The 20930-nt window shown below is 43.6% G+C and overlaps 1 protein-coding gene and 2 long non-coding RNA genes across 3 annotated transcripts; 1 reads left to right on the forward strand and 2 right to left on the reverse strand.

Moving 5' to 3' along the window:
* The first annotated feature begins 359 nt into the window (after window positions 1-359).
* Window positions 360-1430, forward strand: LOC101474350 (D(5)-like dopamine receptor). Its single transcript, XM_076875311.1, has one exon. The coding sequence runs from the start codon at window positions 378-380 to the stop codon at window positions 1428-1430; it is 1053 nt and encodes a 350-aa protein (XP_076731426.1). The 5' UTR covers window positions 360-377.
* Window positions 1431-3832: 2402 nt separating this feature from the next.
* Window positions 3833-10703, reverse strand: LOC105941238 (uncharacterized). Its single transcript, XR_013093441.1, has 3 exons — window positions 10677-10703; window positions 10546-10607; window positions 3833-3931 (listed from the first exon to the last, which is right to left on the reverse strand). It is a non-coding gene; the product is annotated as an uncharacterized LOC105941238 (long non-coding RNA).
* A 3553-nt stretch (window positions 10704-14256) lies between these two features.
* LOC143413010 (uncharacterized) lies at window positions 14257-15126 on the reverse strand. Its single transcript, XR_013093566.1, has 3 exons — window positions 14974-15126; window positions 14839-14900; window positions 14257-14664 (listed from the first exon to the last, which is right to left on the reverse strand). It is a non-coding gene; the product is annotated as an uncharacterized LOC143413010 (long non-coding RNA).
* Window positions 15127-20930: the final 5804 nt, after the last annotated feature.

A 20930-nucleotide genomic window follows, 5' to 3' on the forward strand; every position in this document is an offset into this window, starting at 1 on the left:
CATTTGAAGTGTGCGTTTCACGTGCACTATATGTAAGTGTTGAAGAGCTCTGAGCTCGCGTGGATTGAGTATACCGGAGGGAGGGAGGGACAGTCCGAGTGTCCATGGAGACTTTCTACAACCACACGCGGAACCAGCGGCAGGACCAGAGCCAGCACCCAGTGATCACGGCGGCAGCGGACAGCCCCGCGCACGGGAGTCACCTCAGCCTCCGCGCACTCACCGGATGCGTCCTGTGCGTCCTGATCGTGTCCACGCTGCTGGGGAACGCGCTGGTGTGCGCCGCCATCATCAAGTTCCGCCACCTTCGCTCCAAAGTCACCAACGCCTTTGTCATCTCTCTGGCCGTGTCCGACCTGTTCGTGGCCGTGCTAGTGATGCCGTGGAGGGCCGTGTCCGAGGTGGCCGGCGTCTGGCTGTTCGGCCGCTTCTGCGACACGTGGGTGGCGTTCGACATCATGTGCTCCACGGCCTCTATCCTCCACCTGTGCATCATCAGCATGGACCGCTACTGGGCCATCTCCAGCCCGTTCCGCTACGAGCGCAGGATGACGCGCAGGTTCGCGTGCGTGATGATCGGTGTGGCGTGGACGCTGTCTGTGCTCATCTCCTTCATCCCCGTGCAGCTCAACTGGCACCGCGCGGGCGCGCAGAACGCCACGGACCCGGGGGACTGCAACGCGAGCCTGAATCGCACCTATGCCATCTCCTCTTCCCTCATCAGCTTCTACATCCCCGTGCTCATCATGGTGGGCACGTACACGCGCATCTTCCGCATCGCGCGCACGCAGATCCGGCGGATCTCGTCGCTAGAGAGGGGCTGCCGCGCCGTGCACCGGCGGCCCCGCGCCTCCGCGCACGAGGAGAGCTCTCTGAAAACTTCCTTCCGCCGCGAGACCAAAGTGCTGAAGACGCTGTCGGTCATCATGGGCCTGTTCGTGTTCTGCTGGCTGCCGTTCTTCGTGCTCAACTGCATGGTTCCCTTCTGCCGCCTGGAGCGCCTGGGCGCGCCGCCCTGCGTCAGCGACACCACGTTCAGCGTGTTCGTGTGGTTCGGCTGGGCCAACTCGTCCCTGAACCCGGTCATCTACGCCTTCAACGCAGACTTCCGGAAGGCCTTCTCCACCATCCTGGGCTGCAGCCGCTACTGCGCCACCTCGGCGGTGGAGGCGGTGGACTTCAGTAACGAGCTGGTGTCCCACCACGACACCACCCTGCAGAAGGAGGTGTGCGCTGCGCCGGCGGAGCTCGAGCGCGACTTCGATAAAGTTTCGGCCATTTCCGGTGATTCCAGGAACCGCCGGAACTTGCTGCTGCCCGCCATCCTGCGGCACGAGTGCGAGGCCGAGATCTCTCTGGACATGATGCCCTTTGGACACGATGCACCGGCAGACTTTTACGTGATACCCGGTCAAGTCCAGGACCTGTGAGCAGACCGGGATTGACCTTTGACCTTCTGCTTGTGACTTTAAACGAGAGGAGAGGATTTTTTTTTCCTGTTGTCAGGTCATTTAAGTGTGGACGATTTTTCCATCAAACATTTGAGAGGATGTAAAAAAAATGGATACTCATCATTATCATCATCATCATCATCATCCCGACTTCAGATGGAAGGCAGGAGGTCGTTCTGTGTTTGTCACTCTGAGCTCTGTTCTGCTCATTCCCAATATTCCAACATCTGGACATAAAAACAGATGACAGAGTTTGTCCGAGTCACTGGAACGCCTTACCATTTCCTGTTAATGCTCTTTATACATTAAACTCTTTGCTTGAGACTCACTTCGACTCTTTCATTTGGACCAAACCTCCACAGTTTTGGTTCCTCTGGTACTTTCCCCACCACCACGTGAAGCTTGAGAAGATCTGACTAAAAGCACAAATCCAAAATGATCCATTGAGTCAAACAGGCAGTTGTGTGTTTGTCAAATGTCACTGCACATTTGTTGGAATTCTGCTCAAATCTGAATTTTAAAAACAAACCTCATCCTGCTTTATGATCACTGAGTTGCTTTTCTAAATCCTGATTTCAGTGTTAAACTTCATGATTGATCACACAGACTAACAACCAATCAGTTGTTGCTACCACGACATGATGACATATACTTTTACTGATATATTTGGTGTCCAGTATTCAGACACTGCATGGACCCCTTCGTGGCTCTGATGACGTGTTTGCGTGTTACAGCCCACGCAGGGAGTTCAGGGTTTTCTTTTGTAATGAAATAAGTGAAACAGACACAATTTATATGTTCGTGACTTTTTTTCCTCTCTTCTTGTCATAGCAAAAAAATAATAATAAATAAATAAATAAATAAAACCCACACACCAAACAGTGATAAACAAGCTTTAAAATAATTCATCCTGTGTGAGTTTACATCAGCACTGTAAAAACAAGATTTTTCTGTCGCCGAGTTTTCAGTTTATAGTAAAATGTAAACTTGTGTTTACAGCACCGTTCACAGGCTTTTCCTCTCACTGTTAAACCGATAACTCTTTAAAGGTACTTCTTTCCTTTAGCAGATCAATTTAATCAAAGATTCTTTGCTCAAGAATCCTTCATCTTTGTTTGAATCTGCAGCTGCTGAACAACAATACTGTGCACTTAACAACAGACACAAATGAGGTTAAATATCTCAGGAACGTCAGGAGTGTCTGTCAGAGACTTTAAATGGCACCAAGCTAACAGGCTGAATGTCGGGAATGAGGGGAAAATCCGTCCTGATTGTTCTCTGCTCTCGTTAGTGACACTGTCTGGATGGCACACATCATCACACATAAACTAATAAAGTTGTGTGATGTAATACAAATGACCTTAAACTCACGGATATCGATGGTTTAAACCTAAGCCCTGACTTGTACTTGATGCCCACAGATTGAAAGCTGTTTGATCTGAGTGTTCAGACCCACTGACTGAACCTCCCTTTGATATGGTAAAGATGGAGGACAGATCATTAATAACAATTACATCATTAATTTTGGCATCTAATTGGCCCTTCAGGTAATTGCAGGCTGTTGGCGTTTGTACATGCAAATTGAATGTGAAGCTGAACAAAAGCCAGATGAGCGTTTCCACGATGGAGTTTGCTGGAAAGCTTTGGGCTGCTGGTTGTCGGTGAGCTGAGGCAAAGCTCTGCAGACTCACAGAGACTGAAAACCTTTTCTAACAGCTCGTTTCAGACGGAGCAGGAACTGTGAGATAAAGGATTATTACAAACCGCTATCATGCAAAGCTCCTTTAGCATAGTCCAAGAATGAAATTGAGCACAATAATTGCACTTTAAAGTTACTGTCATGTTGCTGTTTGAAGCTTTGGGTCAGTTCAAGATTAATGTCAGTATTTCATGTAAATCTCCCTCACTGTGTTGAGGTGAGGGAGAGCCAGACTGTTGTTTTACTGCACAGGAACCCGACAAGTCAGCGACTTTAATGTTAAATGTAGGACAAAGGTGAAGGCAGCAGCATCACCACGCTTCCAAAATACTGAGATTTGAGGGGGAAATGCAAATTTTCATCAACAGTCAAAAAAGAAAAAAGGAAATTCAACAACCAAACTCAAGTCTGGCTTCAATGTCCCCCCCAAAAATGTCCCTGGGTGGAGATGTGGAACAGGTGGAGCACTGTGATGTTGAGTGGATCCAGATGGAGAGGTCAGAGCTGATTAGCATTCAGAGTCAAGGATGAAGGTCACAGAGAGCCCTGAGAAAGGAAGTTTGGGTGATCCGAGGCAGCTTGCAGGTGTCCTCTGGAGTCTCTCTCACTGATCCTGAAAACATGAACTCAGAGAAGAAGAAATCGCTGCAGAGATTTCACCACGTTTGTTGTTCTGACTGTTACTGACAGACACCCAGCAGCCAATCCCGGCACACCAGGGTCCAGCATGGCGCTGAAAGTGTGGCGCTCCATCTCTCACAAACATGTACAACAGGAAAAGCTGAAAATCAAAAATCATATTAACCACAAACTTTTCAGGTCATTAACAGCAAACACAGAAATCTGTTTGTGCCATTATGGAAATGTTTCACTCTTTTATAAAACTGCAGCTCTTTCCACCCGATGAACATCAGTCAGCTCAGACTGAAATGTTACATGTGTGAGGCAGACACGTAATAAAAACAAGCGGAGAAACCATGTTGCACAGTCACATGATCATGATTATTGCAGCCTGTGTAATGCTCAACCACTGCATCAACAACTTGATTTTCAGCCCAGTGCATGCCCGCAAATCTCACTTATTCCCTGCAGTAATCAGCCATGTACAGGCTGTGAAGTTGGAATTTGCTCCAATCAGAAACTTCTGGAAATAAAGCATATGATGCATAGTGGGTGGGTCCAGCACTGGCAGAAATCAGAGAGAAATATCTTAATAGTAATATGTACAATTAACAAGCACCCTGAATTGGATTATTGAAGTAGTAAAACTTCTTCCAGGCGATGAAGTGCCAGAATTCCAAACTCCATTTCAATATGCAATAGACCCTTCAGATGTTTGTGTTGGCTTCAGATTGCTCTAAACAGTTGTTAGTCTGCACTCAGTCAGTGAAAACTGCTCCACTGTTCCCAATATCAATATGGAGTCTCCATCAGGTTCAGGACTATGTGAAACCTCTTGAGTGTTTATAGCAGCAGCATCAAGGCAACTGAGCAAATCACAAATTTATCCAAGTTTGTGCTCATAAATCAGCAGGATGACACGATGAAACGCTGTCGTCTGCATATAACTTTATATCTGTAATATATTTTAATCTGAGAAGTATGATAACCAGAATCTGTTATCCAAGCTGAGGTTTTAAGTACAGTCATCTTCCACTTCCCTCACCTATGGTGTGCCACAAGGTTCTGTATTGAGGCCCTTATATACATAATGCTGATTCAACGTTTCAGTTATGGACGTGCTTCTGTCACATTACATTCAGAGCTCTGTGCACTCAAACACACATCACTATGCTTATGTTTAACATAATGAAGATGTGACTACGACACCTCATTGGTCAGCTTAGTGCCTTCTTTGATAACATTTTGTTAAATAAACAGAAAAAGTGCTCAGTATTGCACTAGCTTCCCCTGTTTGAAGCTTTTGTTCCACATGTAGAAATGTTGCTGCAGCCACAGCAGCAGCAGAGGTGAAAGGTTGCACAGAGAAACAGACAACCACACTTAAGAGCTCTTTGTGACACACACTCTTTCATCTCCAGGAGAAAGCGGCCAGGGTTGTGCTCATGCCTTCTTTCATTCGCTCTCTGAAGTCACTCAGTGCCAATGCTGGCGTTTCAATGACAGCCAGGCGAATCGCCAGAGAAGATTAACAGTGTTCATCTTCTCCGAGGTATTCAAGTGTTTGCATAAAACACATACAACCACATGGAGGGAAAACAAGAGAAGAAACCAACAAATTCAACGATAGGGGAAACTCCCATTTCAAAATGTGTTCAAAATCGGAGCGCTTAGAATTAGAATAAAATAGAGTAGATTTGATTCATTTCTTCTCCCTTCATGATATAACAAAAATTATAATGTAAAATCAGTAATTTCTTAGTAAAAAGGATACTGTACTCAAATATACAGATTAGTGTCTAATTACATCTTCCATTAACCTGACCCATATAATTAATCTAGAATAAATATCAGTGGGTTGGCAGTTTGTGAAAGCCACTATATCTGAATACAGTGGAGGGAAAGGACATCTGCCTTGCAACTAATGGTGTTTTACGTATGTGGTGCTAGAGAGCGGAGATGCAATGTGCAAACCGAAGGAGAAAGAAGTCAAAGGTGTTTGCGTGAAGGTACATTTAGATTCACTTCTGCACAGTCATACCCTACATTTTAGCCCCTTCACACAAACACAAGGAACGAGGACGCCACTGGCATCTTATTAAAATGTCTTCATTTAAGTCAGTGCTCTAACACAAAAACACGCTCCCAGGTCAGACACGTGACCCTCATCTCTGGAAAGCTGACAAGAGCTAAATAACAGCAGCCAGTTAGACGCTAACATTAGGCTCCAATGCCCTAACAGTCGCTTTCCTGCTGATAAATCGTTCAACTGTGTCTCACCTGGCATTGAAAGCTGAGGTAAACAGTGGACTGACTGCCTTCTACAGTTGAAATTTAAGGTTTTGTCTCTGACAGATGAAAATAAGTTATCCTAGCCACTGTAGCCAGGCTTACGCAAATACGTTTCTGGAGGTAATTCAGCAGAATTCTGCAAGCTGCTGACATCTGTTAAACTTTTACACACTGTAGCTTTAATTGTCAGTCCATGGTTTGACTTTGGGATCTCGGGTCTTGGTTGAGTATTTTCAGTACATTTGAGTTATTCTCACCATTTTAAGTCTTGAGTTGTAGTTGCTATAGTGTTGCCTTTCACTTCATTATGCTTTTCATCATCATTCATCCAATGTGACAGAGTCACGTGACTTGCAAGACAACCTTTGTGTCCATGCATATCAGCCAGTTTAAAGAAAGTTGTAACCCATCACCTCTGACCGTGATGGTGTCAGGTTCAGCCAGTTAAGGCAGAGTCGGGCTATGCTGAATGTGTAAACGTCAAAGTGTCTGACATTGTCCACAAAAACCCAAAGCTGACCTAATGACTGGTTGCCCAGTAAAAGACTGGAGAACAGATTTTGTTGTTATAGTGTATTTAATGACCACATGATGCATGGAGGCCCAGCTCATCAAGTTGACCTGATACACACACACGTAACTGTGCCTTATCTCAAACCTTTATCCTTTGAGAATCAGCCACTGGGACACTTTCTGGATTGTGTGGCAGCACGGGGCTTAGAGGGAAGGGGCTGTAGACATCGTCAGTGTATTTGGAGTAAGAAAAGGCTTCTCTTCCTCGCTGGTAACCATTGCCGTTCTGGATGATGTAGGATGAAGGCAATGCAGGTGGAGCCATAAACATGCCAAGTGGCACTTGAGAGGTATACCAGGCATTAAAGTCAGGATAGGTCTGAGAGGGCATCCAGTCCTGTGGGTCAAAGGAGGAAGGAGCTCCCCCTACAGGAGCATGTACCCATGGAAAGCCAGCAAAAAAAAAATGAGGATCCAGTAAAGCCACCAATACCAACCCTTCCAGAGTTTTTGCTGAAACTGAGCTTGTCAAGTTGCAATGAAGCTCTTGAAAATTTTGCTCTGAGTAGCACTGAAAGAAAACCCTTCTATTACTTGGTTTAGCAGACCAAGCTTTTCAGTCAAGTATAAAATTACAGTTTTCTGGAAAAAAAAGAAAAGGGTAGTTCAGTTCTGCTACAGCTAGATTTCCAAGACTAACTCTCTTGAGGTTAGACAGGAAGACTTACCTTTAACTAAAACAGGCAAGCACCTCGGCCAAAAAGGAGGAAGCAAATCCAGGAAACCCTGTTAAAGATATAACATGTTTTATATAAAAAATAAAAAATAAAAAACTTAAAATATAAAAGAGACATCAAGCATCAAACAGCACAACTAACCTCAGAATAAAGACAAGCACCATGATTAAGCCTCAAAAGGGTCAGCTACAGCAGGTCAGTACCAACACGCTGCCAGCTGCTTACAGATCAACTCAGTGTCCGTTAACTAGCTGGCAGCAAATGCATGGCTTATATTGGTGCTCAACATGCTGGCAGCTCTCGTTAAATTCATTCACTTCACCTGGTGCCCATCACTCCCCAGTCAATGATGCATTCTTTTTAGCCTGGAATCTGAACAATACCGAACCCCTGCACCTTTCAATTGTTTGCCAACTGCCAATATAACTGTAAGAAAGAAAGAATACTGAACCCCGCACAGGAAAGTTTGACTGCAATAGAGAAGAAAAAACAACAGAACATGTTTTGATGCATTGTCAGAAATATGATGCAGAGAGAAGAATTGATATGCTTGGTGATATGAAAGTGAAACTGGGCTTGGTTGATTTGTTTCATAAGAACTCGAGAAGGGAAAGTTATCAGACCATATTTGGTTTTTATGGCAGACTCATTTGTTTGGGAGGTTTTTAAATTTTTTTGAAAAATGTATTTATATATTTTGTTAACATTTTGGTTCACATTCCAAACCCGTTGGTGGCAGTATTGCACCGTTTTGCTGTTTGCCAACCACCAATAAATAATATAAAGAAGAAGACTGAGCTCCTACTTGTAATACTACAGGGTGGGCCATTTATATGGATAGACCGTAATAACATGGGAATGGTTGGTGATATTAAAGTCCTGTTTGTGGCACATTAGTATATGTGAGGGGCAAACTCCTCAAGGTGGGTGGTGACCATGGTGGCCATTTAGAAGTCGGCCATCTTGGATACAACTTTTGTTTTTGCAATAGGAAGAGGGCCATGTGAAACATGAAACTTATTGGTAATGTCACAAGAACAACAATGATGTGCTTTGTTTCAACGTAACTTTATTCTTTCGTGAGTTATTTACAAGTTTCTCTTTGTTCACAGCCATTGACATGTCGAAGAGGTTGTCACGTGAGGAGCGGATCGAAATTGTGTTGATATCTGGTGAACGCAGTAACCGGGTCATTGCAGCAGATTTCAATGCAAGACACCCTACGAGACCACCCATCTCCCATGCTACAGTTAGCAAACTGCTGGCTAAGTTTCGTGAAACTGGTTCAGTGTTGGATTTGCCAAAATGTGGACGCAAGAAAACTGTCACTAATGAAGAAACATCAGTGGCTGTCCTAGCTTCATTCAGCAAGAGCCCACAGCGTAGCACTCGCCGCATGTCAACATGCTCTTTTAATCAAGAGCTTTCCTGCATTTTTTCCAAAATATTTATTTATTTATTGATCTATTGGCTATGCTATATTTTGCCTGCAACAGGCAGATGATTGTGGTTTTTGGTGAACTTTGCTCAGTAGGGAAAATCGCTAGGATTTAGGACATGGATTCAGCTTAGCACTTGTAATTCGCACTAATACATCTAAAACTTCTGTCCAAAATTTTGGGATTTCTGGACATTCACATAGGCAATGCATCAGTGTACCTTTATCCCCACATTTAACACGTGTCCAGAACGTTAGGGTCAAATTTGTTTAATAATGTTGGGGTGATATATGTTCTAATATATACTGGATTAGTTTAAATTGGGTGTTTATAGATTGTGTTTGGGCTTTCAAGTAGGCTTTTTGACATTCCGCTGTGGTTATTCTACACTTTAAGTCTTGACACCATTCAAATCTTTTTTTCTGAGGACGTTTGAGAGCTGTCCCTGAGGTTGTTATAAAGACGGGATATTAAACCCTTCTTCAGCTGATGGTTTATTGCTGTGCCCTTTAATGAGTTTAGAGTGGGCAGTGTTAGGGATTTTTGAAATGTTTGGTTGGAATGCCAAATTTCCATGTCAAGTCATTAAAGCACATTAGGGTGTCCTTGTCAAATAGGTCTGCAACTTTGCACAAACCTCTGGCAGCCCACATTTTAAAACCCGAATCTTTCCAACCAGGGTCAAAGGCCTTATTGCCCCAAATAGGTGAGAATTAGGATAGTGCTCGTGTTTCATTTTTAAGCTTAAGTGCATCAAACCAGAAACAAATGGTGTGTGTGTGTGTGTGTGTGTGTGTGTGTATATATATATATTTTTTTTGTGGAGTACAGTCAAGAACTGAGCAGTAAGGGGGTAGTGCTTGGCCTTTCTAAATTTACCGAGGATAAAGTTGTCGTTGAAAACCAGCATGAAGCTGTAGAGAGCAGATTACATTTTAATGTTGTCCAAATTAAAGAGCTCAGTTCCCCAGCTACTCAAAACAATTTACCCTACAACATCTCTGGGTATAAAATTAGTCAATCCAAATCAGCCATCCTTTAAACATTCTCAGAGAATTAAATCACCCATTCAAGTTGCCAGAGACAGTCTTACCCGTCTAGTGTGTGTGTGTGTGTGTGTGTGTGTGTGTGTGTGATAAATATAAGAAAAATCCACTCCAAAGATAGATGATTTGGCACATGCAAACCATGCTCCAACAATCAACTCTGTTGTTGAATCAATTGATGGACTATGCCGCCAATCTCTGATTGGACGCGTAAACATTCCTCTTAGTCCTCCATATGACTTCTTCACAAAGGCAAAAAAATAATACGCACCAAATTCATTTGGAATAACAGACGAGCCAGACTATGCCTATCATTACTATATCTTCCATATGATAGGGGAAGTCTCTGTATTCCAAGCCTCATGCTTTCCTGCATTTTTAATGCAAGCAAAAAAACAACAAAAAAACAAAAACAAAACACCAGACTATACACACTTTCCACATCAGCTGAAGTTTGACCCAAGAGTTAGTATAATTTGTAGAGTTCAAGATGGTGGAATTGCCAAGGGTACACAAGATCAGAAACTGCATTTGTTGAAATGTATAAAAATGAATGAGATTCCCCATACCAGATCGGTAAAGGCCTGGGTTAACGATCAGTTCTGTTTTTTATTGCTAGCACTTCTAGCACTGGCAGTTAAAGCTGGACTAGTTTGCCCTGAATTAAAAGATTTCAACTAAATGTAAGCTTGTAAAGCCAAGTTAATTTAAGCTTCTAGGCATTCTGAAGTTGAAGGAATAGCTTACCTTTCATTGTTACAGGGAAACAAGATCCACTGCTGAAAAGCAGGAAACAAATGCAGGAAACCCTGTGAAAAAACAAACAAGTCTCTGTAGATAAACTACTAAATCAGACAGCATTAAATTTCACTACTCACTTCAAAACAAGCTTGAGCCCCAAGTCTTTCCCTGACTTCAGTGGCTTGTATACCTACAGTGTGCCACTGGGCATGGTCGCAGCACCTCCCATATTTCCTTCATCGTACATCGTCCAGTCTGGGAATGGCTACCAGCGGGGAAGAGAAGCCCTTTCTTTCTCTAAATACTCTGATGATATAGTTGTTCCTTTTCCTCTGACACAGTATCTAGGGTTTCCCTGAGACTGAGTTTCAAGAGCTGCGGATCTGAGGTAAGGGGCTACTTATAAGCATCTAGCACTTGAACAATCAAAACCTGTGTGTTAATTTTTCTTTGTTTCTGCAGGTGATGCTGACCCTCAGCTGTGCAAGAACTGATGTCTTCAAACATTAAACATAAGAAAAATTGCATTGACTGTCAATCATCTTGGTTTTAGATGTTGCAGTGTGCCGCTAACTCTACGGACAGTGAACCAAGTCTTCTAAATACAATAATGTTCACTGAATAATGGGTATCATGGCCTGTAAATAAATGCAGCAGGATAACTGGGTGCCAAAATTTTACTGATAGTGAGCTGAAAATACATTCCTGTGTCTAAGCCGCTCCCCAAGTAACACAAAAACATTGCTGGCATGAGTAAACCCATCATATGTTCCTACATCAGGTTTCTTACAACTGTGTATGGAACAGTAAGAAGAAAGTCGAGTTAGTTTTGTTCACCATTTTTTTTTTCTGATTTGGTGAATTTCCTGAATAACCCATAACTATCTCGCTGGCTGACGAACCTTGCCAACCCGCTATCTGCAACCACAACACTCAAGTTTGAGCTGAGCTAACATTAGCTGGTTCTCATGCTGGAAGCCAGTCTCCAAGCAGTCCGATAGCTTCCCTTCCAGCTCCGCGTTCTGTACCCATGTACGAGCCAAAAAAGTTTGTTGTGACTTACGATTCCAGCTCAGATGAGTCCAGTCCTCCTGAAGTTCAGTCTCCTGGCCCCTGGTTCAGCTCTTTGGGACCTGTGAGGAAACCTCCCAGCGTCTCTGTGAACCCTCGGTCAGCTTTGAGAACCAGTGGACGCCCACATGTGGTGTTTAGGTCCCGTCCGGTCTACGAGGCTTTATTGCCCCCTCGTGGAGTCAGATATGCTGCTGGTAGTGGTGGGAACTCTGCTTCCTACAGATCATCCCCATTCAATCCAGCATTCGCATGGGATGAACAGCTTGCAGCGGGGCCTTCTGCCCTGTTCTACCTGGGAGGGTGGACACCTCGTCACCTCCCGGATGCCAGCGTCTGGAACACTGATGAGGTGCCGGTGAGCACGACTGAGCTGCCGTACCTGCCTGCATCCTACATTGTCCAATCAAGAAACAGCTACCAGCGAGCAGCAGAAGTCCTGTCCCACTCCAAATACTCTGACGATACCTTCAAGCACATTCACCCCAGCGAGTCTCCAGATCTGCCTGAAGCTGAGAGTCCAAAGGTTCAATGAGGATTCATTAAAACTAACACTGAGAACACGTTCATGTCTTATCATTCAACCAGAATTCATATGACCTGTAAAATGCCTCAGACTCTTAGACCGATTGATGTGAACCTCTGAGATCACCCACACAGTGACTGCAGGGTTTTTCACATTCATTCATAAGAAGGTTGTTGCTGAAAACACGAGTGCAGAGAGTGAAACAGTGAAACCCCAGAAGCGGCTCTGCTGTTTCGAGCTCGGAGGCCTCGCCTGTGGCTCGCTGCTTCGATAAAGGAAAATCACAGAGGACTGCAGATGCTTTAGTCACAAACTTTCTGACGCTGTGATCGTGGCAGTGTGGGAGGTGTTTGAGGATAGCTGGAGATCTGCATGAAGCTGGGAGTCACATTAGCCTGTTTTCACAGGACTTCAGTCTGAATGTTTCATTTCACCGCGATCTACCCCCAACCTGAAATTTCACAATTTCTACTCATGAAGCTGCTGAGAGTAGTTTAAGAAATCGAAGCTTCTTGTAAAGACAAAATAACGAGCTTTTGTTTTTAAAGCAGAGTGATGATTTAAAGGATTTACGTGGAACTTTAAAACATTGTACTCATGACGTGTGCGTCCCTCACATGTATGAGACGTGAAAGATGGACGTCATCACGCTGCTCCAGGCTGCTGGTTGTTGTAGGGCACAAATAAACTAAACTAAGTTTTTCTTACATTTACTATGTTTGAAATGAGAATCAGTACGAACCACAAACTCGATGTAAGAGTTCTGGTGTGTAGTTACAATTACAGTGATTAGCCACACCTGGTAAAACCTGCATTTAGCTTGCAACTTGGAAGTGTTTTACCTATCTACTGAACAGTTAGGAGCAAATGAGTGTAACCCTCCAAGGGGAACAGGTTGTCAACCTAATCTTATATTGTTTATATACTGCCTGCTTTTTATTTTCTTTCTTTTTTCAAACAGTCAATATGTCAAAATCTTCAGGTTAGTATTGTGGAACTTTGACTTAAAAATGAAATATTGGGATGAATTGAAAATCTAAGATAACATAAAAGCTATTTTTAAAAAACATTTCTGACTTATACGTTTGTTTTTTCCCAGTACAGGAAACAAGCCTCCATAGATATGACCTATGATTCTGAATGTACAATTCTTATGTTTTAATGAACACTTAAACTTAATTTAGATTATGTTTCAAAAACCAACATTTTAAGTCCTTCCAGGCATTTCAGATGGCTGTGGAGTTGCAAGACTTGCTTTTTGAACATTTTGTTCAGAGGGTTACACCAACAAAGATGAAGTGACAGTCCAAACACTGGACTGTTGAATTAAAACATGAGCACAGAGGTTAATTATGTAAAAAAATGAATGATCAATATAGCACTGACTTTGCATTGAAAATATACCTCATATCGGTATATCTAAATCCTACAGCTATGTCAATGTTGTGCTAAAAATTCATAGGACATTTACGGTTGCACATCTGAAGCCTTACAGCATCAACAAAACCAGCTAATGTTAGCTCAGCTCAAACTTGAGTGTTGTGGTTGCAGATAACGGGTTGGCAAGGTTCGTCAGCCAGCGAGATAGTTATGGGTTATTCAGGAAATTCATGTTCACCAAATCAGGGGGAAAAAAAAAAAAAAAAAAAAAGAAAAAAAAAAAAAAGGTGAACAAAACTAACTCGACTTTCTTCTTACTGTTCCATACACAGTTGTAAGAAACCTGATGTAGGAACATATGATGGGTTTACTCATGCCAGCAATGTTTTTGTGTTACTTGGGGAGCAGCTTAGACACAGGAATGTATTTTCAGCTCACTATCAGTAAAATTTTGGCACCCAGTTATCCTGCTGCATTTATTTACAGGCCATGATACCCATTATTCAGTGAACATTATTGTATTTAGAAGACTTGGTTCACTGTCCGTAGAGTTAGCGGCACACTGCAACATCTAAAACCAAGATGATTGACAGTCAATGCAATTTTTCTTATGTTTAATGTTTGAAGACATCAGTTCTTGCACAGCTGAGGGTCAGCATCACCTGCAGAAACAAAGAAAAATTAACACACAGGTTTTGATTGTTCAAGTGCTAGATGCTTATAAGTAGCCCCTTACCTCAGATCCGCAGCTCTTGAAACTCAGTCTCAGGGAAACCCTAGATACTGTGTCAGAGGAAAAGGAACAACTATATCATCAGAGTATTTAGAGAAAGAAAGGGCTTCTCTTCCCCGCTGGTAGCCATTCCCAGACTGGACGATGTACGATGAAGGAAATATGGGAGGTGCTGCGACCATGCCCAGTGGCACACTGTAGGTATACAAGCCACTGAAGTCAGGGAAAGACTTGGATGGCAGCCATCTCTGAGAATCGAGAGAAAGGGCTCCTCCTACAGGAGCAGTAACCCAAGGAACGCCACCAAGAAATGAGGATCCATAAAAGCCTCCAGCACCATCCCCTCCACCTCCGAAGCTGCTAGTCCCTACCCCTCCAGTATCAGAAGTCCAGTCATCACCAAATTGATCTGAAACTAGAAACAGATTTCACACAGTTTCTTTTAATTTTTAATTTAAAAACAGAAAATCCAAGTTTTAAAGTCTAAGTCAAGAAATGAAATAAAGGCTTTATCAAGTAAAACTGTTTCAGAAGACCTCAAAATCTACATTCCTGCTGCAGCTACAGACCAGTTATCATAGACACTTGCCTTGAATAACTGTAGGGAAACAAGCTGCTCTGCTGAACAGCAGGAAGCAAACCCAAGAAACCCTGTTAAGATAAAAGTTCTCTATAAGTACAAGTACGCAAACGAAACCACTAAACAATAAAGCTCAAAACTAACCTGAGAAACAGGTCAAGCACCATGTTTAAATCTCAAACTGCACCACAGTTCAGCTACAACAGGTCAGAAGTAACAGTCTGACAGATGCTATCAGCAGAAGCTCTGTGCTAAGTGCTTATATTTGTGTTCTGCCTCTTCAGAATGAACTTCACCTGGTCCCAGTCAGTCACTGATTAATGCTGCATTCAGTTCAGCTCAGATTTTGAACATTTCTGATCTCCTCTTTGAAAGACCGTTGGATTGAGTGGGAGACGTAACCGTGGACAGTGAGTGTGAAATTATCCAGTCAAGCTGAGCTCAGACCATAATATAATCTTCTACACGTATTCTCATGTTTTGTAAGGATTCTTCAAAACCCTCAAAGTAATAATAAAGAATAAATCTTAAAGCTGCACAGAGTTGTTCTTTTATTATTCTACTTTTCATGCAAATTTCCAAATGCAGCCCGGCCTGAAGGGTGCAGATGGAGTCCAGAGCTCTTACATACATGCTAACAATATCAGCAGCAGCAGCAGATTCAATTCAGTCTTATTTATGCAGCGCCAAATCACAACAACAGTCGAGGCGCTTAAGGTAGACCCTACAATAATACATACAGAGCACTTTGGCAACAATGGGAAAAAAAACAGGAAGGAACCTCCAGCAGAACCAGGCTCAGGGAGGGGCGGGGCCATCTGCTGCGACCGGTTGAGGTGAGAGAAGGAAGACAGGATAGAAGATGAAGGTTTAAGGTTTATGAACCATATCTTAGATGGCTCTTCTACCTTTTGTCTCAGATGCTGAAGGGAATGAGGTGAATCAAATAGCTCCTCCTACAATATTAGGCTCACAGCAAGTGTAAGAACACATATACTGCTTTGTGCTTCTGATAAAGTGACAAATGCAGACTGAAGGTTAAAAGTGAGCATGACATTCCTTCTTATCGGAGCGTAATGCCAGCATCACACTTTTAAATTTCTAGATTAGCTCATTCAGAACCGAAGAAGAGCAAAGAAGAGGCTGAAGAGCTGGTGAAGGGGGACATATTCTGTTTATTTGAAGCTAGTAGGGTAGCTTTGCATGAATGACAGTTCAAAAATAATCTTTCTCTGGGAGCTAGTCTAGAGTCTGATGGTTATTTTGCTAAGAACCTGAAACATGAGATGATTTAGGATGAGGCCACCCTGACCTGTTTATTACTAGATATATTATATATTATTATTTTTTTTGCACTAACTTGTCTTGTAGCACCTTGGTTCCTGGAGGAACGTTGTTTCGCCTCACTGTGTATTTTTAAACTGTATATGGTTGAAGTGACAATAAAGTTGAACTTGAAGTGTCCCTCAGTCACATACAGGTATCACATCTGGTTTCCAAGAAGCTAAGATGCTGATGACAAAGATAGTTGGAGGCTTTAAAAGTGAAACTTTACAAACCAATGCATGATATATGACGGTGATTACGCCTCGCCATCTTTAATATACAGTCTGTGGTTTGTGACCTATGATGTGACTTGAACGCATCATGGATGCAAAAGGTGAACATGGCACCAAACTAATAATTATTTTCCACCACTCCCACTCTCAACATTTTGTCTTTACCTTATACAGATGTAAAGACCCGAGTATGTTTGCCTCTGAGCTGTGCTGCTGTACTTCACGATTTTCTCCTCTCTGTGGATTCAAATCACAAAAACACTTTCTGATTGTTTGGGGGAATTTTGTGTGGCATCAGAGCCAGTCTGAGTACTTCCGTCCATCTGTTTTCAAATGCAGTTTCATTTCACGCCATTTGAGCATCACAAAGAAACTTTCACAGCTCGTGTGTTCTTGCAGAAACGCAGCTGAAGTTTGGATGAAGTTCTGTCCCAGCACCACCTCGGGTCTCCAGGTGTCTGTAATGAACATGATGAGTGCCGAGCTCCTACATTAGAGCAGCTTCAATCAGCAGCCAGCCTTCACCCGACAGAGCTGTAGATGACCTGCTGTTCTGAGTCAAACATGGTGTTGGGACTCTCTTTGAGGTCAGCTGATCATCTGTTTTCATTGTCATGTATACTGTGAGTCACAGCTGAACCTCCGTTTAATCGTGTCTGACTGTCCTGCAGAGCTCCTTTGATCTGCCTGCTGATAGGCACTGGTTGTACTTTCCCTGCACCAGGTAGGGCTCAGTCTCTGAAGGCCTAATATTTCACTATTTTTGTGGTTATTCTGTTTTAAATGAAACTGATTCCTTTGGTTCTACTTCCAGTTTTTCTTTGCTAAATCAAACATGGACTTATTTCTAATGCACTTTACAATTTTAGTGAAAACTGAGTTGGATAACACCGATCGATGGGAGACTGGTCAGTTACCATAGTAACAGACTCTTTGGTCCTAATCTGCTCCCTGGCAGGTGTTTCCTCCAACTCCCTCTGAGCAGGAAATGACTTTAGTTTTCAGACTTTTACATCATTAGTTTCTGAAAAAAAATGCTGGATGTAGCAAATATTAAACAAATTACAGCTTATACATAATAATAATAATAATAATAATAATAATAATAATAATAATAATAATAATAATAATAATAATGGTAAAAAAATGGTAAATGGCCTGTATTTATATAGCGCTTTTAATAGTCCCTAAGGGCACCAAAGCGCTTTACATATCCAGTCATCCACCCATTCACACACACATTCACACACAATAATAATTTTTTCTGGACATGATCTCATTGTTCAGGCTTTAAAGTTCTGAATGCAGAATCATTAAATTCTGTCAGACAATATTTGGAAATGCACAACGCTCTAACAAAGGAGTTGAGTTCGACCCTCGACATCTTTTCCACTCTAAAATAATAGTTTATATTTCCTGGTCTACGTCCTGTCACAGCTCCAAAACAGTCTTTCAGGTTTGATGTGTATTGGACGCGTTTAATCACCCGTCTGTACCTGTAACGCTGCAGCTGATTCAGGTGAAATTTGTTGGATTTCAGCTTCAATATTAATTTTGGAAAAATGAAGGTGGGTAAACAAGTGGACAGATTTAAATTCCACTCTCCCCTCTCTGCTTTAACTGAGACTCACCGTCCACCGTGAAACACATCCGCCTTCCTCGGCTCACAGCTTTCCTCTTCATTTACTGGTTACCATGGTGATTCCTTTTGGCTTCCCTTTTCCACTCTGCTTATTGAACCAGTGCTCGGCCGTGTGCTGCTCTCTGGGACGGTCCTGGATGTGTCGCAGTGGTTAGGACAGGGGTACAATAATTCTCAGTAGTCCTTAAAGTGATCATTTTAAACTTGTGCTTAAACTGTTTAGTAATTTGAACTCTGTGTTTCTCAGATTACAGGTATCCCTACCCAGGTGGTGGACAGTCTTCTGGATTATCAAACCTTCAATCTGAAGCTTTTCACTCTCCCTTGGTGTCCCTGATGTATGAAGATGCCCCTGAACATTGTGGTTCTCATGCTGGAAGCCAGTCTCCAAGCAGTCCGATAGCTTCCCTTCCAGCTCCGCGTTCTGTACCCATGTACGAGCCAAAAAAGTTTGTTGTGACTTACGATTCCAGCTCAGATGAGTCCAGTCCTCCTGAAGTTCAGTCTCCTGGCCCCTGGTTCAGCTCTTTGGGACCTGTGAGGAAACCTCCCAGCGTCTCTGTGAACCCTCGGTCAGCTTTGAGAACCAGTGGACGCCCACATGTGGTGTTTAGGTCCCGTCCGGTCTACGAGGCTTTATTGCCCCCTCGTGGAGTCAGATATGCTGCTGGTAGTGGTGGGAACTCTGCTTCCTACAGATCATCCCCATTCAATCCAGCATTCGCATGGGATGAACAGCTTGCAGCGGGGCCTTCTGCCCTGTTCTACCTGGGAGGGTGGACACCTCGTCACCTCCCGGATGCCAGCGTCTGGAACACTGATGAGGTGCCGGTGAGCACGACTGAGCTGCCGTACCTGCCTGCATCCTACATTGTCCAATCAAGAAACAGCTACCAGCGAGCAGCAGAAGTCCTGTCCCACTCCAAATACTCTGACGATACCTTCAAGCACATTCACCCCAGCGAGTCTCCAGATCTGCCTGAAGCTGAGAGTCCAAAGGTTCAATGAGGATTCATTAAAACTAACACTGAGAACACGTTCATGTCTTATCATTCAACCAGAATTCATATGACCTGTAAAATGCCTCAGACTCTTAGACCGATTGATGTGAACCTCTGAGATCACCCACACAGTGACTGCAGGGTTTTTCACATTCATTCATAAGAAGGTTGTTGCTGAAAACACGAGTGCAGAGAGTGAAACAGTGAAACCCCAGAAGCGGCTCTGCTGTTTCGAGCTCGGAGGCCTCGCCTGTGGCTCGCTGCTTCGATAAAGGAAAATCACAGAGGACTGCAGATGCTTTAGTCACAAACTTTCTGACGCTGTGATCGTGGCAGTGTGGGAGGTGTTTGAGGATAGCTGGAGATCTGCATGAAGCTGGGAGTCACATTAGCCTGTTTTCACAGGACTTCAGTCTGAATGTTTCATTTCACCGCGATCTACCCCCAACCTGAAATTTCACAATTTCTACTCATGAAGCTGCTGAGAGTAGTTTAAGAAATCGAAGCTTCTTGTAAAGACAAAATAACGAGCTTTTGTTTTTAAAGCAGAGTGATGATTTAAAGGATTTGCGTGGAACTTTAAAACATTGTACTCATGACGTGTGCGTCCCTCACATGTATGAGACGTGAAAGATGGACGTCATCACGCTGCTCCAGGCTGCTGGTTGTTGTAGGGCACAAATAAACTAAACTAAGTTTTTCTTACATTTACTATGTTTGAAATGAGAATCAGTACGAACCACAAACTCGATGTAAGAGTTCTGCAGATGGTGCTGCAGAGGGTAAAAGAAAGGCAGAAAGTCCTAAAGATGAATGTGATGACATGTGCCAACCAGAACAGCAGAGATGATTGCTCACAGAGCCACACGGGGCAGATCCAGTTCAGATGACTCCAGCAGCCGTGACCACGAGACGCTGACTTGAGCTGACACGCGTTCCAACGATCGGCGCTGCCCTCGTCACGACTGACAGGTTTGCCACTCACAACGACGCCTCGCTCTGACATTCAGACGGAGGACGACTGTCAGGAACCAGCGAGCCGACAGAACAGTTTGGCTGTGACGTTTGGAGGGACAGACTGAAGGTCAGGAAGGGAAATGTCTGTATGTCAATGCTCAGCAGCGACGACCAAATCAAACGCTTTTCCACGTCGGAGTTTCTGCACACATTTCCCCTTTTTACAGCTGGAGAACTGATCATTTCTGCATTTCTACACCCGTCAATCTGCCTGCTGGATCAGTTTTGGATCTCCTCCCACCTAGGAGTTGCAGGAGAAATCTTCATCAGCCCAAACCATCTCAGGAAGCTTCTTTTACCCACTAACCCATGGACTGTCCCCAACCCAGAGGGATCAGTCCACCAATCTGTGGACTTCAGACTCGGAGGTGTTACCTCTGATCCGAGCCTCTGCAAACACAAAGTCTCAGTGTCTGTTTTTCCCTCTTTTGGTTCCTTTCTATTAATAACATACCAGATCACTAATCCTGCAGATAGCTGTATGGCCACATCTGCAACTTTCTCTGCCTTACATTTAGTTTTGGTGGATTCGGGGTGAGTGTCGCTGCCTCGCCTCAGCCACAGGTCCACATTCCTGTGGACGGGCGTGGGGTGTGTTGAGACATTTGACATCATTATCTAATCCAGGCTATCATCAGCCCGGATCTGTGTGAGACTCTGCAATAAAGAAAAGTAAAATGGTAAATGGCCTGTATTTATGTAGTGCTTTACTAGTCCCTAAGGACCCCAAAGCGCTTTATACATCCTGTCATCCACCCATTCACACACACATTCACACACTGGTGATGGCAGCTACATTGTAGCCACAGCCACCCTGGGGCGCACTGACAGAGGCGAGGCTGCCGGACACTGGTGCCACCGGGCCCTCTGACCACCACCAGT

The sequence above is a fragment of the Maylandia zebra genome, linkage group LG16 (assembly GCF_041146795.1).
Source record: "Maylandia zebra isolate NMK-2024a linkage group LG16, Mzebra_GT3a, whole genome shotgun sequence".
NCBI lineage: Eukaryota > Metazoa > Chordata > Actinopteri > Cichliformes > Cichlidae > Maylandia > Maylandia zebra.

What these genes read in the sequence shown, in the direction of transcription:
- LOC101474350 (XM_076875311.1), top strand. Translation starts at nt 378, where the DNA reads ATGCCGTGGAGGGCCGTGTCCGAGGTGGCCGGCGTCTGGCTGTTCGGC.